The sequence below is a fragment of the Garra rufa genome, chromosome 14 (genome assembly GCF_049309525.1).
Source record: "Garra rufa chromosome 14, GarRuf1.0, whole genome shotgun sequence".
NCBI lineage: Eukaryota > Metazoa > Chordata > Actinopteri > Cypriniformes > Cyprinidae > Garra > Garra rufa.
The window spans coordinates 41,628,537-41,649,950 of record NC_133374.1 but is presented as its reverse complement, the minus strand read 5'-3'; the positions used below and the strand labels follow the sequence as shown (position 1 = coordinate 41,649,950).

Here is a 21,414-nt window from a genome sequence, read left to right as displayed (position 1 = left end):
AGCTGTCAATCATTCGAGGCTATGGTGACTATGGACACACGTTTTGTATGACTGCACTGTTTTATTATTTATAACTGGTTTGATTATTGTCATATTAGCTTTTGCAACAGCTGAATAATGGGGTTCTAAGTCACAAGACTTGAATAAAAGCTTTTAGAAGGTTTCAAACACCTACTTTTTCACGGAAAATTTAGCTGAAAAGTCATAAGTTGGAAGATCAACTTTTTTCAAAAGAAGAGCTTTTTTTGGTCAAGTCAAGATGCCTGACTGACTCAACCCCACCCTGAGAAACAGTCCCTGAGGTAAAAAAGTAATAATAACTAATGCAATAAAGGTTTTATACAACTTTTTTGTTTGTAAACTACGCGGCGTTTCGGTAAATCTTATAATATCAATGCTGTGGAACGCGAACGCGCTTCATTTGGATGCGGCTCTTGGAAATGCGGCGCGGCTCTACTGCGCATGCGCCAGAGCGCTCCAAACGCCGCTAGTGGAGAGCCCGACCGACGGACTGCTGCAGTCTCGAGCCGCGTGGAAAGACTGCACACCTCATTTATCTCATAACGCGAAGGTGGCGAGCCCGAACCAACGCTTTTTTTGATTTGTCCTCATCCATCGTCCTCAAGCTGGTTTATTCATCCTATCCACGCCATGGCCAACAAAGAGGAGAAAGCTGACGAGAAGCAGTCGAGTTGGAAAGATTTTATCTACAACCCGCGGACGGGGGAATTCATCGGGCGCACCGCGAGCAGCTGGGGTGAGTAGTCGTTTTTGTCTTTTGACAAGTGCCAATTGCACGCAATTAAAACCTAATGTAGGTATGCGTTTTGTAGCAAGCAAATTGTTGCACATCTGCAGTGCTTGACTGAATTGCCCCGCAATGCAAAGCTCTGTTCCACTGGAATGGTTTCTCAGACACCCAGCAAACTGAGCTTTCATGTGCCTCTCGCTTACAATCCGCTACAATGTGGCAGCATGTGCAATTGAGCATACATTAGATCCGCGGGGATCCTTGAGACACATCCCTGTCAAGCGTATAAAACAATGTCAGCGTTGAAAACAGTTCATTTAGACCACATCCATAAACTGTAAACCATATACGCTCTGGGAATCGATTCCATGAGGAATCCCTCTTTCAAGAAACCTCAAGTCAGCTAAAATGGAGCCTAGTTATAAAGCTTTACAAAGAGGGCGTTTAGTAAAATATGCTCCAACATATGATTCCTCCACTTGCCGCGGCTATCGTCAAAATGACGCTCGTTAAACATCGCGGATTTCCGTGATTAATCGGCGTTTAATTTAACGCCTCGGCAGATATTCCTCTGCGCTTGTATCCTGCAGTTTCACACGAGGCTCGAGGTCTATGAATAGCTTTCCTGAATGTCATCACTGCGCTCTCCACAGCGGGCCTGTCATATTAGATGTGAAATGATGCTGAGAGATAATCATTTGTAAGCTAAATATAATAACCCTAACACACTCGTGGTTGATTTATCATCTGGTTTACTGTATTCATTTTGATATTTGATAACAGTCGGGCAAAAAGAAAAGAAAGAAGTAACGTTCCATTTGGAATGTTGTGACTAATCGCAACTATATTCGAATTATTCGAAGTGCGGCGTTCCAACGGAATGTTTCAGCTGTCGATCATTCGCGGCCGTGGTGACGTCGCCTCCGCATTCATTCCATATGCAAATGAGCGTTGCTGAGGTTCACAGCCCAGCTTGAGAGGATGAGAGGAAATTTCCACATCCCTCGCTTCGCTTGATGAGAAGATGATCTCGTTTCTTTCTTTTGAAAACATCTCGCATTCTTTCGAGCCTTTCTCTCTGACCTTGTTTTGCACTGCAGCTTTGCATGTCGATTTTCCTCAGAGCTGCAAAGTGTCCATCATTATCGATGGGGGTGGGGAGCAATTTCTTAAATACCCAGTTGCTTGGTAACCGGCTTCACACGGAACTATTTCCTCGTAGTCGGTCGAGCGAGCAGCCCGGCGGTGTTCGTGATGCTAAACTCTGCAGTACCTCTTCTTCAGCGGGATGGGTGTTCCTCGGTGTGATGCATGCGCTCGTTCGCTCTGCCCCTCCTCCCCGTCCTCCTCCCTTTCCTCTCAAGGTCAAACCGGTTCTCCTCAAGCTCCTGTAGCAGTAGGCCTCGAGAAGGAAATCGATTTGATTCAAATGAAAACGGCCTCCAGCCTTGAGGAATATGATGTCTGTGCAGGTCTTTATTTATTCGTATGGGAGTTTAGGATTGCTTTATGCGACAAGGCCTAGTCGTTCTGCTGACCTGAGCTTTTTCTTTTAGGCCTGTGGTCATGTTTGCACTGAAATTGGGCTTGACCAATGCTGGTAGCGCTAAAAGGTGTTTATTTACATGCATTTTTATGCATTGGTTGTGAATTCTGTTTCTCAGTCTTTTATATTGAAGAGCTGGTGTCTGAAATGTTCTTCTAAAATGAGCATTTTGATCAGTTATTTTACTTTCATTGCATAGAAAAGGACCTGTACATTGCCATTAGAGTAACATTACTGAACCTAAATACAGCTCATTTTAGAAGAAATGGCACTTAAAGGCTTTTGCATCTCTTCGTTTGTCCGGTAGCCTGACGTTTTCTGACTAGCTAACATAGTTTTGTCAAAATTGGTTAATCTTGAAGTGATAATCTTAGTCACATCAGTAAGAATGGGTTGAAAATTACAAACCAACCAGTAATCTTTCCATAATTTCCATAAAGAGGAGTTTCAGTTTAATTGGATTTACTGTATAATAGGTTGCGATTAAAACGTAGTGTTTGATAAAAATAAATAAGTGTGTGAATGTATAATAGTTTTAATTTATTATATAAAAATACAGAACTTCAGTGTAACATTAATAATAAAGTTGTAAATGTAAAGAAATATTTACACGTTTTATTTAAATTATAATGTATTTAGTGGGGTTTTTTTTCTTTAAAGAATACAAAATATGATATAATACTATTTATTTTATATGATTTTTCACATGCATACATTTAAGCACTGTCGTCAAATATTTAATTAAATTTTATTTTATTTATTCATGGGACTCAGGTCAAGTAGACAAATAGAAATCATTTTTATTTATTTATTTAAATGTTATTTTATCTAGTCTTATTTTATTTATTTCCAGAAAGAGAAGATTTTATTTTATTTTATTTTATTTATTTATATATTTTTTTTTCTATGGGAATTTTTGGCAGGTCAAGTAGATAAATGGGATTTTTTATGTTAATTTATATTGTCTTATTTAATTTAATTCCACACGTACAATAAATATTTATTTTATTCACATTTTTTATTATTTTATTTTTATATTTTATTTTATTTTATTTTATTTTTTCATGGGACCAGTGTAATTTTTGGCTAGTTAAGTAGACAAATGGGAAATATTTATTTATTGTTTTAATTGTTATTTTTATATTGTCTTGTTTTATTTATTTCCAGAAGTAGAATAAATATTTTCTTTTATTTTTGTTTTCACTTATTTTAATTTTTAATTTATTAAACTTTTTCATTGGACCAGTACAAATTGTGGCAGGTCAAGTAGACAGATAGAAATAGTTTTTATGTTTTTATTTATTTCATGTATTTTTATTTTAAGGTTAGTAGTAGTAGAATAAATATTAATTTATTTATCTTTTTTTTTTTTTTGTGAGACCAGTACAGATTTGTCAAGTAGACACATGGGATTTTTTTAAAATTTATTTTTATTTATTGATTTTTTTTATTGCCTTATTTTATTTATTTCCAGAAGTAGAGAATATATATATAAATTTTTTTTTTTTTTTTTTTTGAGACCAGTACAGATTTGTCAAGTAGACAAATGGGATTTTTTTTTTTTTTTTTTTATTGATTTTTTTTTATTGCCTATTTTATTTATTTCCAGAAGTAGAGAATATGTATATATTTAAAAAAAAAAAATTTTTTTTGAGACCAGTACAGATTTGTCAAGTAGACAAATGGGAATTATTTCTTATTTATTTAAGACCTCTAAGGTCTTCTCTAGTATAGTTTATCGATTGGGTTTGTGAAATACACGGCCTGCCCATAAAAATGTTATCCAAGGCCAAATAAAATGACGCCTGTACCATTTAAAAAACAAAAAACTTCCCCATCGCTTGCAGTGTGTCTGCAGTGTTTGGGTCCCAGAGCGACCCGTCCACAACTAAGTAATTGAAAAAAATGTACACATAAGAGAAACCGTTTTGGTTCCCGGTCTGCTTTTACTTTTCCCGAGGGGACGTGTTGGAGGGAAGGATGGCTAGCGGAGAGATAAAAGGATCAGGCTGGAGTTAATGGACAGGTCCGGCTCCGCGAGACGTCTGCGCCCCGATGCACGTCCGTTTGGATTAGCTCAGATTAACGCTTCGCAATCTACTGTTGATTTACCAATCACACTGATCTGTCCTCAGCGATGTGGATTTGTGGGGTTGCGCTGCGATGAGCCGCTAGGATCTCAGGATGCGTTTACCACGGCCAGTTTAAAGCGATGAAAAGACGCGTTGTTCTCTGACAGGAGAGCAGCCATGTGGCAGCGATGCTTTCATATGCAACAATGACCTATTTCTATGTTTCGTCAGTGAAACTTCCTGCTCCTGTTTGCCCCATTAACACGGGCTTGTTATTTGATCGTGTGTGTTCAAGCATGTTTGGCTTCAGCTTCACAATGTAGTAATTTCATTCACATTTTCGTTTTAAAATGGAAAAAGGCCCATGAGCTGTTTCAAGTTAAACGAATAAACATGAAAAGCACTTCTTCTTCACTTGTTCTTTTGTCCACGCAAAACCAATTTTGATGCATTTTTATGCAAATGAAAGCTCAGATTTGTTTATGCTCCAAAAAAAAACACCATAAAGCTGTCATATTTCCAGTCTTGAGATTGGAGTCTTTTGCTCTTTTGAGCAGTGTTTGCTTATGAAACAATGGTGACATCAAATTTCCCATGTTGCATTGATGTAGCATTTTGAAACCCAATGTTTCGGTGCTTCATATGAGAGGAAGAACTGAACAACAGCTTAAAGGCTTACAGTACATCACTTAAAAATGGAAAAATGTCCTCATTTACTCACCCTCGTTCCAAAACTGTATGCGTTTTTCTTCTGTGGATCCATTGGGGTCCGAAAGACAATGGATCCAGTTGACTTTCACTGTATGACACTGTGACGTTCCTCAAAACATCATAGATTTTGTTTCACAGAAAAAAAAACATTGTATGGTTTTGAATGGCATGAGTGAGATTAAACAATGGTATATTATATGTATTCAGAAGACCTGGAATATTACTTATGAGTCACATGTTTTGTTTTGTGGACGTTGATAGACATGGTTATTGTTGCTGCATTGATAATAAATCAGGGATTTCTTATTTAGTGCTGCGAAATAAGCTTCAAAATTTGTAATTAATAGCAGGTTTTTTATATTTGGGTGATTCGTTTGAAGGTCCAATGAAGCGCATTGAAACATGCAGCCAGGGTTGCCAGGTTTTCACAACAAAACCCGCCCAATTGCTGCTCCAAACTAGCCCAAAAGTAGCCCAATCGCATTTCGAAGAGGGTCCCCAGGTAAAAATTGCATTTCGGGGGGATTCCCCTGGTAATATTCACATTCCAGAGGTTAAATCAGGGTTGCCAGGTTTTATAAACAAAACTTGTCCAATTGCTAATCAAAACTAGCCCAACTGCGTTTCGAAAGGGGTCCCCAGGTAAAAATTTCATTCTGGGCGGTAAAATACACGTTTTTTTGGCGAGATTCCCCTGGTAATATTGGCATCGCAGAGGCTAAATCAGGGTTGCCAGGTTTTTATAACAAAACCTGCCCAATTGCTACTCAAAACTAGCTCAACTGCATTTCGAAGGGGTGTCCCCAGGTAAAAATTGTGTTTGGGGGTAAAATACACGTTTTTTGGCGGGATTCCCCTGGTAATATTCACATCCCAGAGGTTAAATCAGGGTTGCCAGGTTTTCATAACAAAACCCGCCCAAATGCTACTCAAAACTAGCCCAAAAGTAGCCCAATTGCATTTCGAAGGAGGTCCCCAGGTAAAAATTGCATTCCGGGAGGTAAAATACACGTTGTTGTTGTTTTTTTGGCAGAATTCCCCTGGTAATATTCGCATTCCAGAGGCTAAACCAGGGTTGCCAGGTTTTCACAAGAAAACCCGCCCAATTGCCACTCAAAACTAGCCCAAAAGTAGCCCAATTGGACTTTGGCAGCATTATTATATGTGGTTACGTATTTTAAACTGAAACAGGAAAACAGGGTGGAACATATCAGCTCTGCCCACTTTTAAAAAAAATAGCCAATAGCGTTTCATTTATATCTGCTTAGTCCAGAGCCGTTAAGCTTGGTAAAGCAAAGCACATTTGACAGCTTAGACAGTGAAAATAGTGACAAATAGTGATCATAATCATGCTGAAGCTGTGTAGTTTTAAAAGGTTCACGTAACACAACGTGAAACCAGACCTCATTTGCCCGAAACGAAAGCATATTTGGATTCTAGAGAGCATTTGGTTGGAGAGAAGGTTTGATGAAAAGCTGAAGTGTAGGGTGACGTCATCAAAATCGTTGATTCATATTGGTGGAAGTGAGAGACAGTACGTTTTGAATGCTTATATCTTCTAAATGCAAATGTTGTTGTATTGGAGCACACTATCTTACAGATAATCTTAAGACTAACACATTCATACTTTAAGCCAAAAAACTTTATTTGGATTTCATGAGGACTTTAACTCTCTGTGATAAAATCCCTCCTCAATAATTGGCTTGGCTCCGCTCCGTCGTGGCAAACGGCGGCTGGGAGTTGGCATCTTTCCTCGCTGAACAAGGTGAAGTCAGAAACCCATTAGACAGATCTCTAGGGTGTATTTTTACACTTTCTTTTATCATTTACTACACTCCAGCATTTGAGAAGAACTTTTAAAATCAATTGTTTTAAATGCTGTGAAAGCTCAACTTGACAGTTGTGTCATTAGTGTGAATAATCACTGGTTAATCACACTCATTGACATCTGAAATAATAAATGGATAGTTCAGAAATGCCCATACAAGGAGTTCCACCCTTCAGGACGTCATGAAGAGCCATGATTGAAAAAAACTTTCTGAAACTTGTAAGAAACCCAGGAAGTGTGTATTCGGCACAGAAATACTCTGTTAAACGTCCAAATCGTTTTTTGAAACTTCGCCGTGTTTAGCATTAGAATCCAACTCTTTAACAGTGTAAATAACTTAACATGCCTTTAAACTGCATTGGACCCCCCTTTAAAGGAAAGTCTGTTCACTCAGCGGCCATATTTGCAATGCCTCCAGAAGGCTATTTTGGCCACCCAATAAGTCATGTCTAAATAAATGGGGGAATGCTGAAATCTTAAAAACTGCTTCCAATTAAATTGCTTATTTCAAATCTGCAACAAAATCTGAAATAAACTCTCACATAAATGTTGTTCCTTATGCTCAAGTAGTGTTAAAACCCTTATTTTTCAAGTGTGTCTCAGGTTTCTATGTGAACCAGAGCTTCTAAAGGCAGTGAATAGAAGGTGGGGCTATTCCACCAAATTGCGAGTTGCAGTTTCTCCCATTCATTGAACCTTTCAATTGCCTGTCTTTGCTACCATCCAGAACAGCCTAGCACCAGCAAATAGCACCGTTTACTTTAGAAAATGTGAAAAAAAATCCCCTCTTTCATGCCCAGAGTATTTCTAATAAATTTAGCACTACTAATGAGAAGAGAGAAAGTGTAGCTGGCGGCGCCGCCACAGTCGTGTGAATGAATTGGCACTAGCTCAAGGGAACGGCGCTGGAGGAGGGATTCTGGCAGCGAGGAACGTCATACTGGGAGTCTCAGCTGTTCTCCTCTCAGCATCACTGGGTGTCCCGCCACTCTTCCATTCCGCAGCCTCCAGAGCCGAGATGTCTGCGCCAGTTACGATTACCCCTGTTGATCGCACACTGGGGTAAAATACGATGAAAGACAGTTGATGTTGTGGAGAGCAAGACATTCTGGTGAAATGCTCTAAAAGTGCAGTATGTACTGTAATATTGACAGCTAGTGGTTGAAATGGGTACTGCAGTCCAAATTCAAAATACTGAAGTTTTTCTCCCACCCCTCCACCTCAGACTCAGTTTTCACAGGTTGCCAGATTGAGGACACACAATAGGGATCATTGACAGTGAAAGGCAATGGCAGTGGGTGGAGTCACACAGAGCAAACAAAAACAGACATTCAGACACAGAACACACATGTCAAAACAGCATTGTTATTGTTTTGTGAACTTGGAATGTTAGCTAAACATCTGCAAACATTATTTTAATGCTTTAGTACAGTATTAGGGGAGGGGCGTACTTATTCTGCAAGCATTTGATTGGTTAGAAATAAGGCACACGCCCAAGAGTAGTCAGTATCATCAGTATTTTTGATAACGTCTCCAGAAGATAAAAGCTTCAGTTTAAAAGAGAATATCTGTTAAAAGATTTTTTTTTTTTTTTTTGGCTTTTGGCTTGTTTCTTTAGCATAACTATATACACACACACACACACACACACACGGTGTAGGATTTACTTTGGAACAATTTTCACTCAGAAATTATAGTAAACTTCACAAATAATTTCAATGAAATAGCAAGTAACACAGTAGAATGCTTGTAAAACATACTCCAATAATCTCATTTACATTTTAAGAAATATGAAATAGAATTTTATTAACACTTTCAAAAAAATCACTTACAGTGTACTAATAATATCGTCAATAGACTGTAGACTTTTACATTGACTTCAAATGTTTAGAGTCAGCATTATTTTTTCATTCCTATTTTATTTTATTTGACATGTTGTATAAGCAGGGTTTCTGTGGGTCCTTAAAATCTTGGGTTTTGTTCGACACTACAGGTGAATTATTATTGTTATCATTCTTACTCATTTGATTGATTACTTTGATAATTGCAAACATTTTTTGTATTACAAGTTTTCTAAAATGTTAGATCTAAATATGTAAATGAGGCATTATTTAATGAAATATGAGCTAATTTGCATACATTCCTAGTACAAAAATCTAAACACTGGATGAGGTCAGTTTCAAAACTCTTGTTTGATTCACTTTTTTGATTCAAATGTTTTTACAGCGGGGATTTTAGGTATCTCATTTCGTCACTCCATAATTCATATAAACAGAATAAACAGACAGAAAACAATATTTCTAGAACATTTTTGGGAATAAAATGTATAAAATCCAGCAAATTATTTATCAGGTTATGGACAAGAATAAAAATGTCAAGTTTGGTGTGTGTAAGAGCTACTGAAGTGGAGATTAAGGCTCAGTGTTGGTGAAAAAAAACTCATTTTGAGAAAACGGCCTTTAAATATATGGATTATAATTGAAATTTATTGACACAGATAGATTAAAGTGCTAAAGAAACCCTTAACAGTGTCTTTTGGATGTTTTCTTTCCACTAGTCTAAAAAAAACACTTAATGTAAAACCAAAAAGACAGGTGCATGAAAAAACTGTGTTCTTGCCTGCAGTGCCATTACAAGTCTTAAATAGTAAAAAAGGTCTTAATTCTTTTAAGAGATCTTTAAAAATGTCATTTGCAGTCAGTGCTAATGACTGCTCGTGATGCAGCTTTGGTGAATTGACAATGTGAACATAATGATGTTTATATTATGATAGAGAGTGGATATTGTAGGTCTCATATTTTTGAATGAGCAGCTGGAAGTAGCAAGGCATATACATTTCAAAATAACAGTCCTGATGTAGGATTTTCAAAGACCTTCATTATACAATTTTACAGGTCATCAAGGTCATTAAGTGAGGGTACAGCGTGTCTTTTCCTTACAGTAGCATGTGCCTGTTGATGTGATGGCCGTCCCGTGCCGGAGTCAGTGGTATAATATACAGCTCAAGCGTATCTGCTTTCAGAAAAACACACACTTATGGGTGTGCCACAGTCTCAGTACGGGACCCTACATTACCCCCACAGCAGCACCCTTGAGGTATTTTTATCCCAGCATGCCTGAGCACAGGAGGTGGAAGAGGACAGTATCTGGTTCTTCAGGGCTTGGGTTTCTCAACAGCTGAGAGGAGCCGCCGATAAAGACTGCTCCTGTGTGCTTTTATTGTCTCCTGTCTTTCACTGTGGATCTGACTGGGTCTCATTCATTCATTCATTCATTCTGAGCTTTGCTTTTCTCCATACCTCACTGTCTTTCTTTATTTCCTGTGATGACTGGTTTCAGTCCTGCTCCAAATTAAACACAGTTTATTAGTGAAGCTGACTAGATTTGGTCTTAATAAAAATTAGTAGTTTTTTGAGATAATGGTAAATTTAAGACGCGCATTTGAATAGTCTGTTATTTTATGCTCTATCTTTCTGTTTGTCAACAGAATGAAGCATCTTTATTATATTAGTATCTTTAGGTGAACTACAATAATTTTTCAAATTGTTATAAATTTCAGATTCAGGATTTTCTTAAGTCTTGGGAGTCAGATTAAATGGTCTCTATTGTAAATAAACCCCAAACAATAAGAAAATAAAAAACAAAGATTGCAAAAAAAAAAAAAAATTATGTCTGAACTGATGGTGCATCAAGAAATGTTGTCCAATACTGTTAATTATGCAATTGCAAAAAAAACTGCAGATGTTTTAAATGTTTCCTACTTTCAGCTGTGTTTTCCTAAACATTTACACTAAAACTTAAATCCAAAATGTTGTGCTTCAGGTAAAAATCAAAAAGTTTCATTGTATCCAAAAACATTGGAAAACTGTTTAGCGATTTAGTCGCTTATTTGTCCTAAACTTCCCGCTGTTATTCAGGAAAATCCTTCAGGTCCCACAAATTCTTTTCTTTTTCTTTCCTTTTTTTTTTTTGAGCATTTTTGTGTATTTGAACCCTTTCCAACAATGACTATGATTTTGAGATCCATCTTTTCACAGTGAGGACAACTGAGAGACTCATATGCAACTATTACAGTTCAAACACTCACTGATGCTCCAGAAGGAAACACAATGCATCGATAACAGGGGTGAAAACTTTTGAACAGAATGAAGATGTGTAGGGTAGGACGGTGTTGTGAACTTTTCTCAGAGACCAGGAGACGTTTTGGATATCTTGAAGCAGAAGTTTCTCTTTATTGAGATCCTAGCTGTTCGTTCGCTGCAGTCATCAAAATTCGTCTACTAAGGCATATACATTACAGTTTATATACCTTTCCAGGGGGAGAGGAAAACATAGAGGTGGAGTCAATCTAAACAAAGCATGCAAATGCAGTACAGATAGTCAGCCTAGTAGGCTTTTCCCGGCTTTGATCTATTTAGCATTCAAATGCAAAGGGAATAAACAAAAGGACACAGTTGTACTTTGAGCTTAGATTTCACACTTAATAAGAGAAACCTGCCAGATGTTCAGGAACTGCTTAAAGACATAAGGTTCCTGTCTCAGGGTCTGGTTTTTCTGCTCTTAGAAATCACAATGTGCATTACTTTTCTGTTTAGGCAGTTATATTGGAATCTATGTTTAACCTTTTATAAATTTGTAATCCTACAACGGGGTAAAAGACACCTTTGATATTATTTTCCTTTAAACCGTCACAAGCAGCAGAGAGAAGTCGATTCTGTGCTAACTTTGCCTAACATTTGATGTTTTTAAAACTGTTGTAGATTTAGGTAGCAAATGAGAATGGCTAAAATTATTCAATATATCTTGAGACAAAGGTCTTCTTAATGATTTTCAGTTTTGTTTAAGATGATTAAAACAGCAGTTTTTAAATAATGAAAGAATTTGTAAAATTATAGTATTTGGGGTTAAAAAAAAGCACACCTGCTGTTGGGGCTAAAAGACACAATAATTAACATGATAATTAATAGAAGGCTGACTTCTGTTGACAAGCCATGGTTAGATTCAGATGGTAAATATCATATTCCATGGTGGGTGTCTATCTTAGAGAGAATCACCATGATTATGAATGAAAAAAAAAATCATATTAAAAAACATGCTATTAATCATACATAAAATACAATTTGTTGTTCACAGTGAAAAGCATTTTTTTTTCTTAGGGGGTGCCTTTATCCCTGTTGTACCCTATATTTTTTTGCCTAAATCTTTTTTTTTTTTTTTTTTTTTTTTTTTCTCATGTAGTACTGCCCTTCAAAAGCTACTTACATGTTTCCCAGAGGAAGAAAATAAGTTAAATTTACTCTGATCTTTAAATTGAAAAACTTTTCACCCCCAGGACTAAAATATGATGCATTCAAAAACACAAAACTGCTGGAAAACCAAAAAAAAAAAAAAAAAATGTGGAGCTGAAGAATAGCAGGCAGTTTAACTGTTTAGGACAAACAAGGCACTCATGAACTGTCCAAAAAAACAAAAAACAAAAAAAAACTGCTGAGATTCAGGTAACAACAGTGTTAAGAATCAAGTGGATGTAAATTTTTGAATGGGGTCATTTTTATAAATTCATCTATTTTCTATTGTGGACTATATATTAACATCTATAGTGTGAAACATTCTATTTAGGTTAATACTAAATAAATACAAACAGGCATTTTCAATAAAATTAACATTTTGCAGATTCTTTCAAAACTCCGTTTTTCTATGTATTTCACAGCCAACCCACAGAATCACACACAAACTCTAGTAATGGAATAGTAGGGAATGTTGAAGGCTCATCCATTACACAGTATTATTGACCCGGTGAGATCAGATCTAATGTAAGGGGCATTAGCGAGAGCGGAGATGGAGATCCAGCGAGTCAGACTGAATGGAGAGCGTGAAATGGAGATAGCTGATGAGATGAGATGAGTGTCCTCCTGACAGCAATGAGCATCTACTGCTCCACTCTCCACATCTGTCTGAGTGTCTTTGTCTCCTCAGCTTTTGCTCTATTCCCACATCAGCTTCTGTAGGGTTTTCTGACTCAGAAATGGTCTTTAGTGGTGGCTGACAAACACACACATACATTTATGTGCATCTTATGCATCCTGTATGCTTCCATTACTAAACAACATCCCTCAGGGCTTTTAGTGAGAGAAAAGCTTTTCTTTATTTCTTCAGAGTATTTTACTCATATCTAGGTGATGTGAGCATTATGGAGTGCACCAAACACTCTCCTGTAATGTCTGTTTCATTCATATGGGTAGTCAGAAACACCCTTGTGCAGAAAGTCCACAGGTGAGATTAATAGAAGTCATAAATCATACGACGGAAAGAGCCATCCAACTCTCACTTATGACGAATGGGAGAAACTGCAAGGCGCAATATGGTGAAACAGTCCTCCAAAGCTTTGTGAACAGAATTTGCCGTCCCCCATTCAAAAACAGGAGCACTTGTGTGAATTAAATACCTGGACAAGATGGCCAATGACTGAAATGATTTGCCTTAAAGAGGTCCTATTATGCCCTTTTACAAAGTCGTTTTGTTTTCGGGTGCACTAGAACACGCTCTCATGCTGGGTGGTTCGAAAAATGCTTTATTTTTAACATAATTCACATGATTACAATTCTGCCCTCCAAAGGCAAAGCGCAGTAACTACACATTTGGTCAAAATTGAATCAAGGCTTAAAATGGACTTTGTGACAACTGTTTTGTCTTGTGGCAAAATCTCCTGGTTCAATTTTGTCCCGTTTCAGAGAAACGAGAGTGTCAACATATTTGACTAGCTGGTGTAAAAATTTTAACGGCATTTTTTCAGTGATGGTGTAGTTACTGCACTTTGCCTTTGGAGGGCAGAACAGCTTTCTCCGTAGGCTGGCACAAATGGCTCGATTAGTTCCTTGGTTTGATGAAGGTCTGCCTTCCGAAAAAAAGAAATGTGTTGTGATTGGTTATTAGTCCCTCTGCGTTGCGATTGGCGAACAGCTTAGACAGCGTTTCAGTCCTGCCACGCCCCTTCCCAAAGCAGCAAGTTCCATGTACAACTGCACAAACTACATTAAAATGATTCTTACATTTTTAAATATGGATGTTTTTCTTACAAAAACACATCAGATCACTAAAGGAGGCTTTAACTGACCACCCCAGAGCCATGTGAGGCACTTTTTATTATGGACTGATGGAGAGAAACACTTGTTTATGCCGTTCTAAAGCTTGGGAAAGCCAGGATCATTTTTAATATAACTCTGATTGCATTCGTCTGAAAGAAGGAAGTCATATACAGATAGGTTGCATGGAGGGTGAGTTAATAAAAAGCTACAGTAGTGTTGGTCCTATCGTCAGTCTGTGAGATCGCCGATACACGATATTATCATTATTATGCTCATTTATTTAATATGTTCGAAACCAGCTCCAGCATAGGGCTAGTAAAGCTATCTACACTGTATGATGAATACATCTCTTACCACACACTGCACACGGCTCCGACGCGACCACCGATGATTGTCACTCTAGTCAATTCTTGTGTTTACATCAGCCGCGGATCTGCATGTGTTTCGACCCACATCAATGGCATGGCTCCAGCACGACTACCGGAGCAGTTTGTAGACACTTTAGTTAATGCTCGCATTTATACAAATGTCCTGCGGCTCTCTGAAGCATCCCAGAAGTGGCTGTACATGCTAAAACACTCAATTTAGACAAATCCCGCACCTCGTCCCTCTCCATTCCCCAATGATTCCTATTTCTGTATGTATAGGATTTATTTAAATGATATTTAAATGGACCACGTTGTGACTTCATAGCATCCGGAAAACAAACGCTGTGGTCCAAAGGAGCCGTTCGCTGTAGTTCTTGAAAAGGGATTTTATAACTGAATATTTCCCTTTGAGATTTGTCACTTTGTAGATGTTTTTTATGCCCAAACATACACACCACACACTGGCTACAATTCAACAAGTGAAAAAGCATAATAGGACCCCTATAAAGGAACTTTGATAAAATGCAAATCAAAACATGTTGACTCATTAAACATGAAGTCAATATACGCAATAAACACGAAAACAACACGTAATTCCAGCAATATATGATTTATGTGTTCAAACCATCATCTGTACTTTTATAAGAATAAGGTGTATTTGTAATGCAGTGCTAATTGCCAGTGTTTTATCATTTTAAATGAATGCTTTTATTTACCAAGGATGTGTTAAATGGTTCAAAAGTAATAGCAAAGACTTATTTTATATTTCCTATTTCAAATAAATGCTGTTATTTTTAAACTTTATTTCATCAAGAATTCTAAAAAAAAAAGTCACAGTTAAAAAAAAAACTAATTGATAACAGTAATTATTCATAATATTAAAATGATTTTTGAATCATGTAACACTGAAAACCAAAGTAATGGCTGATAAAAATTCAGCTTTGCATCACAGGAATACATTATATTTTAAAATACATTAATATAGAACACCATTATTGTAAACTGTAATAATATTTCACAATATTACATTTTTTTTCTGTATTTTAATCAAGTTAATGCTGCCTTCATGAGCATATAAGAATTCTTTAAAAAAATTGAGAAAATGGCTAAAAATGCTTATTACCTAAATTTAAAATAAACATGAGAAATATATAAAACAGATTCAACTGATTCAAAATATTTACAAAAATATAGTATCTCAATGTTTCATTTTTCTCTTTCCATTTTCAACTCTTTCTTTGTAATTCTGAAATGTTTATGCATGTCCATATGAAATTTAAAGCCACAGATATTAGAAAAACATTACAAATATGTCCATAAAACTAAATCGGCCAATAAGTATTTATCTCTGTATAACAACTTAAATCTATCAAATTTACCCACACTGCAAAAAAAATGCTTTTGCAGTGCTAATTGACAGCATTTTATCACTGAATGGAATTCTGCTAAATATTGTCTTGTTTTATGATAATTGCTCGCCGAGGTTATTTTAGGGACTCAACTGATGTCCTGTAGTTTAATTTTGAAGCAACGGACACAGAATTAATCTTAAATTGTCATGTTTTGATGCTATGTTACATCGACATCGCCAGAACATGATGATTTTGTAAGACTCATTTTTAGCAGCAAGGAAAGGCCTTTCATACAAAGGCAAAGAAGGTGAAAAGTTTGATCTTAAAGTAAAAAATTTTTAAACCCACATTAAATGATTAAATCAAGCTTTAGAGGGACAAAGATTCATTTTAGTGGCTGACAAAATATTTCCAGTTCAGGAAATGCCTGTTTGGGTCAAAGTTCATGAGTTCCAGTGCATCCAGACGCCGAGTCTGATTAATAACTCTCATCCATGAAACTAGTCAGCACATTGCATTACACAGTACAAGGGTTTTATCACAGTTTTATCATTTTTTTGTTTGTTTTTTAGGTGGTAAATATTGTGCAAATTCCCATTGTTGTATAGTTTTGTTTACACTGCAAAAAATGCTTTTATTACTTATGTGTTCTGTCTGTAGATTTTCCAGCCAAAATATCTAAAAATTCTTAAATCAGGAAAGTTTTTCTAGACAAGTAAAAATGTTCTTTTTTTTTTCCAGAAAAAAAAAACTAGTCAAAATTAAGTGTGTTTTTGCTTGAAGCAAGCAAAACAATTTGTCAATGGGGTAAGCAAAAATATCGTACAAACAGAAAACAAGATTATTTTTCTTACCCCATTGGCTGATTATTTAGCTATTTTAACAATTTTAACAATTTTTACTTGTCTATAAAACCCAATAAATATAATAGATATTTTGGCTGGAAACAAGACAAAATAATCTAAGTAAGATTTTTTTTTTTTTTTTGCAGTGTAGCACCTCTTCCAGAATAAAATGCATGTTTGAAATTCATGCACATTTATAGTTAGTTGGTTGAAGTGAAAATAAAAAAAAAATCTGTCATTTACTTACCATCATGTCATTTCAAACCCATCTAATTTAATTTGTCCACTACATGGAAAAGAGTAACAAGGATATTCTACAGAATAACTCTTAAAACTCGAGGTCCACCTGAGAAATGAAGGCATACAACATGAGGAAAGTATGAAAAAAAAAAAAAAAAAAAAAAAAAAAAAATCACTTTCAGTTAAAATTTCCTGTAATAAAGAGAAAAATAATTAGTTAAAACTTAAAGTGCTTTGTGTTCTTGCTTTCTTGTGATTTTTGGGAGATAAAAGCAGCAAAAGTTCAAATTTAATCAGAAATGTTTTGAAATGCATTTGCATTTCTTTTAGTGAGTCTTTTTTTGTTGCGATATCACCTTACTTTATGCCACCAGCGACCGTAAAAAAAAAACTAATTTCAAATACCATTAAGAAATGTAAATCAATAAGTGTAATTAAGTAATTGTTTGTATGAAATGCATTTTTATTGAATTTTAGAAATGATAATACATCCAGATGAATAGACGAGCGCTATATATAATTCAATTTGCATGTAAATTCTTTGGAGAAATCTAATGATGGTTGTTCATTTGCGCGTCTGGCGTGGCGGTACACACTTTAAGACTGATTCACCGCGGGAGTATTATGACAGAGAGCAGAAGGTGTGTGTGTGTGTGTGTGTGTGTGTGTGTGTGTGTGTGTGTGTGTGTGTGTGTGTGTGTGTGTGTTCGTCTCCTTAGGCCAGTGCTGTGCCATCACTAAACTGTCCTCCCCCGGATGCTATTTATAGTAAAAGTCTACCTCAGAGACATAGGCAAAGAAGAAATGCATCTATAATTAAACTCCGCTTCTCTCTGTCTTTCTCTCACGCTCTTAAACACACTGTCCTTTACTTCCCATCTTTAGCGTTTTCACTTGCTATTTATATTGCTTCACTTGTTCTTCAGATGGTATTTCTTTTTTCCTACTTTAGACCTAGTGTGTTCTTCTCTTTCCAAGTGCCTTTAAACACACCTACAAACACCCCTATAGAGTGTTTCTGTGCTGTTGTTTGGACATCTCTGGAATTTTGGGAATTTTTTACAGTAACAGCATGAAAGTGCTTTGGAATAGCATTGAAATAGCACAGTATAAATATGGCATTTAAATAGTACAATGGTATATACTGAGATGCCATAGAGACCATACGTGTATTGTATCTGTATCAGGCTTGTTAGTTAACATAACATAACTAATACAAATATTTAACAATAAAATATTTGCATTACTTAAAATAAAACCTTAAGACGTTTCCTATGCTCATCAAGGCTGCATTTATTTGATTTAAAATACAGAAAAAAATGTGAACTATTATTTCAGTTTAAAATAACTGTTTTCTGTGTGAATATATTTTAAAATGTAATTTATTTCAGTGATACAAAGCTGAATTTTCAGCATCTTTACTCTTCAGTGTCACATGATCCTTTAGAAATCATTCTAATATGCTGATCTATTATCAGTGCTGCTTAATATTTAGTTGGAAACAGTTTGGGGTCGGTACATTTTTATTCTTTCTTTTGTTTTGAAAGAAATGAACACTTTAATTCATCAAGGATTTGTTAAACTGATCAAAAGTGATAGCAAATTAAATTGTTAGAAAAGATTTAGAATTTAAATTTAAAGATTGAACTTTTTATGAAAAATTCTAACACACACACAAAAAAATCGCAGTTAAAAAAATATAACCATAATTAATCGGGATATTAAAATGATTTTTTAAGAATCATGTGACACTTAAAAACTGAAGTAATGGCTAATATTTTTTGGAAATATTTCACAATATTACATTTTTTCTGTATTTTTTAATCAAGTAAATGCAGCATATAAGAATTCTTTAAAAAATTGAGAAAAATGGCCAAAAATGTTTACATTAACTACATTTAAAATAAACATGAAAAATACTTTATTTGTATTTTTGAAATGTTTATGCATGTCCATATGAAATTTAAAGCCACAGATATTAGAAAAAACATTACAAATATTTCCATAAAATTAAAATTTCTATCATTCATAAAGTTCTCCAGATCGTCTGGCTCTTTCATTGTCTTTTTATTACAGATTTTGGCTCAATTAATCACTCTTTTAGCAGCCAATCAGTTTTTAGCTCTGTATAACACTTAAATCTATTTATCAAATTCAGGCACACTGCATAAATTTCCAGCCAAAATATCTAAAAATTCTTAAATCAAGAAGGATTTTCTAGACGAGTAAAAATTATGTTCTTGTTTTCAGCCAAAACAAGTCAAAATTAAGTGTTTTTTCTTGAAACAAGCAAAATAATATTGCCTTTCCCTCAAAAAAATATTTCTGGCACAAAAGCTTTTGTGAGCAAACACAAAGGTAGTAAACTCATAATTCTGACTTTTTTTCTCGCAAATGTTAGTTTGAGGAACTTCTTTTCAGGAAATTCTGGCTTTTTTTCTCAGAATTGCATTACACAAACTCAATTCTTGAATTCTCAGAATTGGTTGATATAAACTTGCAATCGCTAGAAATATCAGAATTGCAAGATATAAATTCTGTCTTTTTTTTTTTTTTTTTTTTTTTTTTAGAAATTGATGAGATAAACTGCGAGTTTGTATGTTACAATCCTGACTTTTTTTCTCAGAATTGGGTGATATAAACTCACACTTGTGAGAAATAAAGTCCGAATTGCAATATGAACTCATCATTCGGACTTGTTTTCTTAGAAATGCATGACATAAACTCAAACTCAAACGGAAACGGAAAACAAAATTATTTTTCTTATCCCATTGGCAGATTAATTTGCTTGTTTCAAGCAAAAACACCCTTAATTTTGACTTCATTTTTACTCGTCTAGAAAATCCTTCTTGATTTAAGAAGATTTTGATATTTTGGCTGGAAACGAGACAAAAAAATGTAAGTAGGAAAAGCATTTTTTTCAGTGCAGCTTTTCTGTAAGAATCAAGAAAGTGCAAGTCATGAGATTCTGTCTTGGTCTTTATAACGTCATATGCAGTGGACAATAGCCTTGACCTCTCAGTTTTGTAGTTTGTTCATTTGTTACTATGTTTTTCTCTGGATGTTTGAGTGTCAGTGCGGGACAAGTTATCATGTTCCTACAATTGTTGCACTTAGTTTGTCACAAATAGAGTGCCAGTGGTGTATAAAGTACCTGAAAGCCATACTTAAGTAAAAGTACGCGTATCTTACCAGAAAACGACTTTGGTTGAAGTTGAAGTCACCGTTTAGAATATTACTTGTATAAAAGTCTTAAAGTATGTGATATTTATTGTACTTAAGTACAAAAAGTATTTTTTTAATCTTAAATGTACTTAAGAATTGAAAGTACAAGTAAATGCAATTTTTTTTTCACAATTGCGAGTTTATATCATCCATTTCTGAGAAAACAAGTCCGAATTATGAGTTTATATTGCAATTTTGACCTTATTTCTCACAATTGTGAGTTTATATCACCCAATCCGAAGAAAAAAAGTCAGAATTGCGAGATACAAAATTGCATTTGTGAGGAGAAAAAGTCAGATTTGCGAGATACGAACTCGCATTTGTGAGGAAAATAGTTTCTCACAATTCCGAGTTTCGATCATCAATTTCTTAAAAAAAAAAAAAAAAAAACAATTCTGATATTATTTCTCGGAATTGCAAGTTTATATCAACCAATTCTGAGAAAAAAAGTCAGAATTGAGTTTGTGTAACGCAATTCTGGGGAGAAAAAAGCAAGAATTTCCTGAAAGGAAGTTCCTCAAACTAACATTTGCGAGAAAAAAAGTCAGAATTGTAAGTTTTATCTCACAGTTCTGACTGTTTTCTGATATAAAAAGGCAGAATTATGAGTTTATAATCATTGTGTTTGCTCACAAAAACCTTTGTGACTGAAATAAAGGGATTTTTGAGGGAAAGGTAATATTTTGTGAGCAAACATTTTTTAGAATGCAATAATTTTGAGATTTTTTTTTTTTACTCAGATTTGAGTTTGTGTAACGCAATTCTGGGGGGAAAAAGCTAGAATTTCCTGAAAAGAAGTTCCTCAAACTAACATTTGCGAGAAAAAAAGTCAGAATTGTAAGTTTTATCTCACAATTCTGACTTTTTTCTGATATAAAAAGTCAGAATTATGAATTCTAAACTGTGTTTGCTCACAAAAACCTTTGTGACAGAAATAACGTGATTTTTGAGCAAAAGGCAATATTTTGTGAGATTTTTATTATTATTATTTTTTTAACTCAGAATTGAGTTTGTGTAGCGCAATTCTGGGGGGAAAAAACTATAGAATTTCCTGAAAAGAAGTTCCTCAAACTCACATTTGCGAGAAAAAAAGTCAGAATTGTAAGTTTTATCTCACAGTTCTGACTGTTTTCTGATATAAAAAGGCAGAATTATGAGTTTATAATCTTTGTGTTTGCTCACAAAAACCTTTGTGACAGATATAAAGGGATTTTTGAGGGAAAGGTAATATTTTGTGAGCAAACATTTTTTAGAACGCAATAATTTTGTGAGATTTTATTTTTTTTTAACTCAGAATTGAGTTTGTGTAACGCAATTCTGGGGGAAAAAGCTAGAATTTCCTGAAAAGAAGTTCCTCAAACTCACATTTGCGAGAAAAAAAGTCAGAATTG

At 35.2% G+C, this 21,414-nt stretch overlaps 1 protein-coding gene across 1 annotated transcript in view; it reads left to right on the top strand.

The window, feature by feature from the left end:
- Positions 1–488: 488 nt before the first annotated feature.
- The window catches only part of atp1b3b (ATPase Na+/K+ transporting subunit beta 3b), a 49,629-nt gene continuing 28,703 nt past the window's right edge, over positions 489–21,414 (top strand). Inside the window, exon 1 of the mRNA XM_073817909.1 lies at positions 489–757. Within this exon, the coding sequence (XP_073674010.1) occupies positions 652–757 (106 nt within the window). The 5' untranslated portion in view covers positions 489–651. The remainder of the gene's footprint in view (positions 758–21,414) is intronic.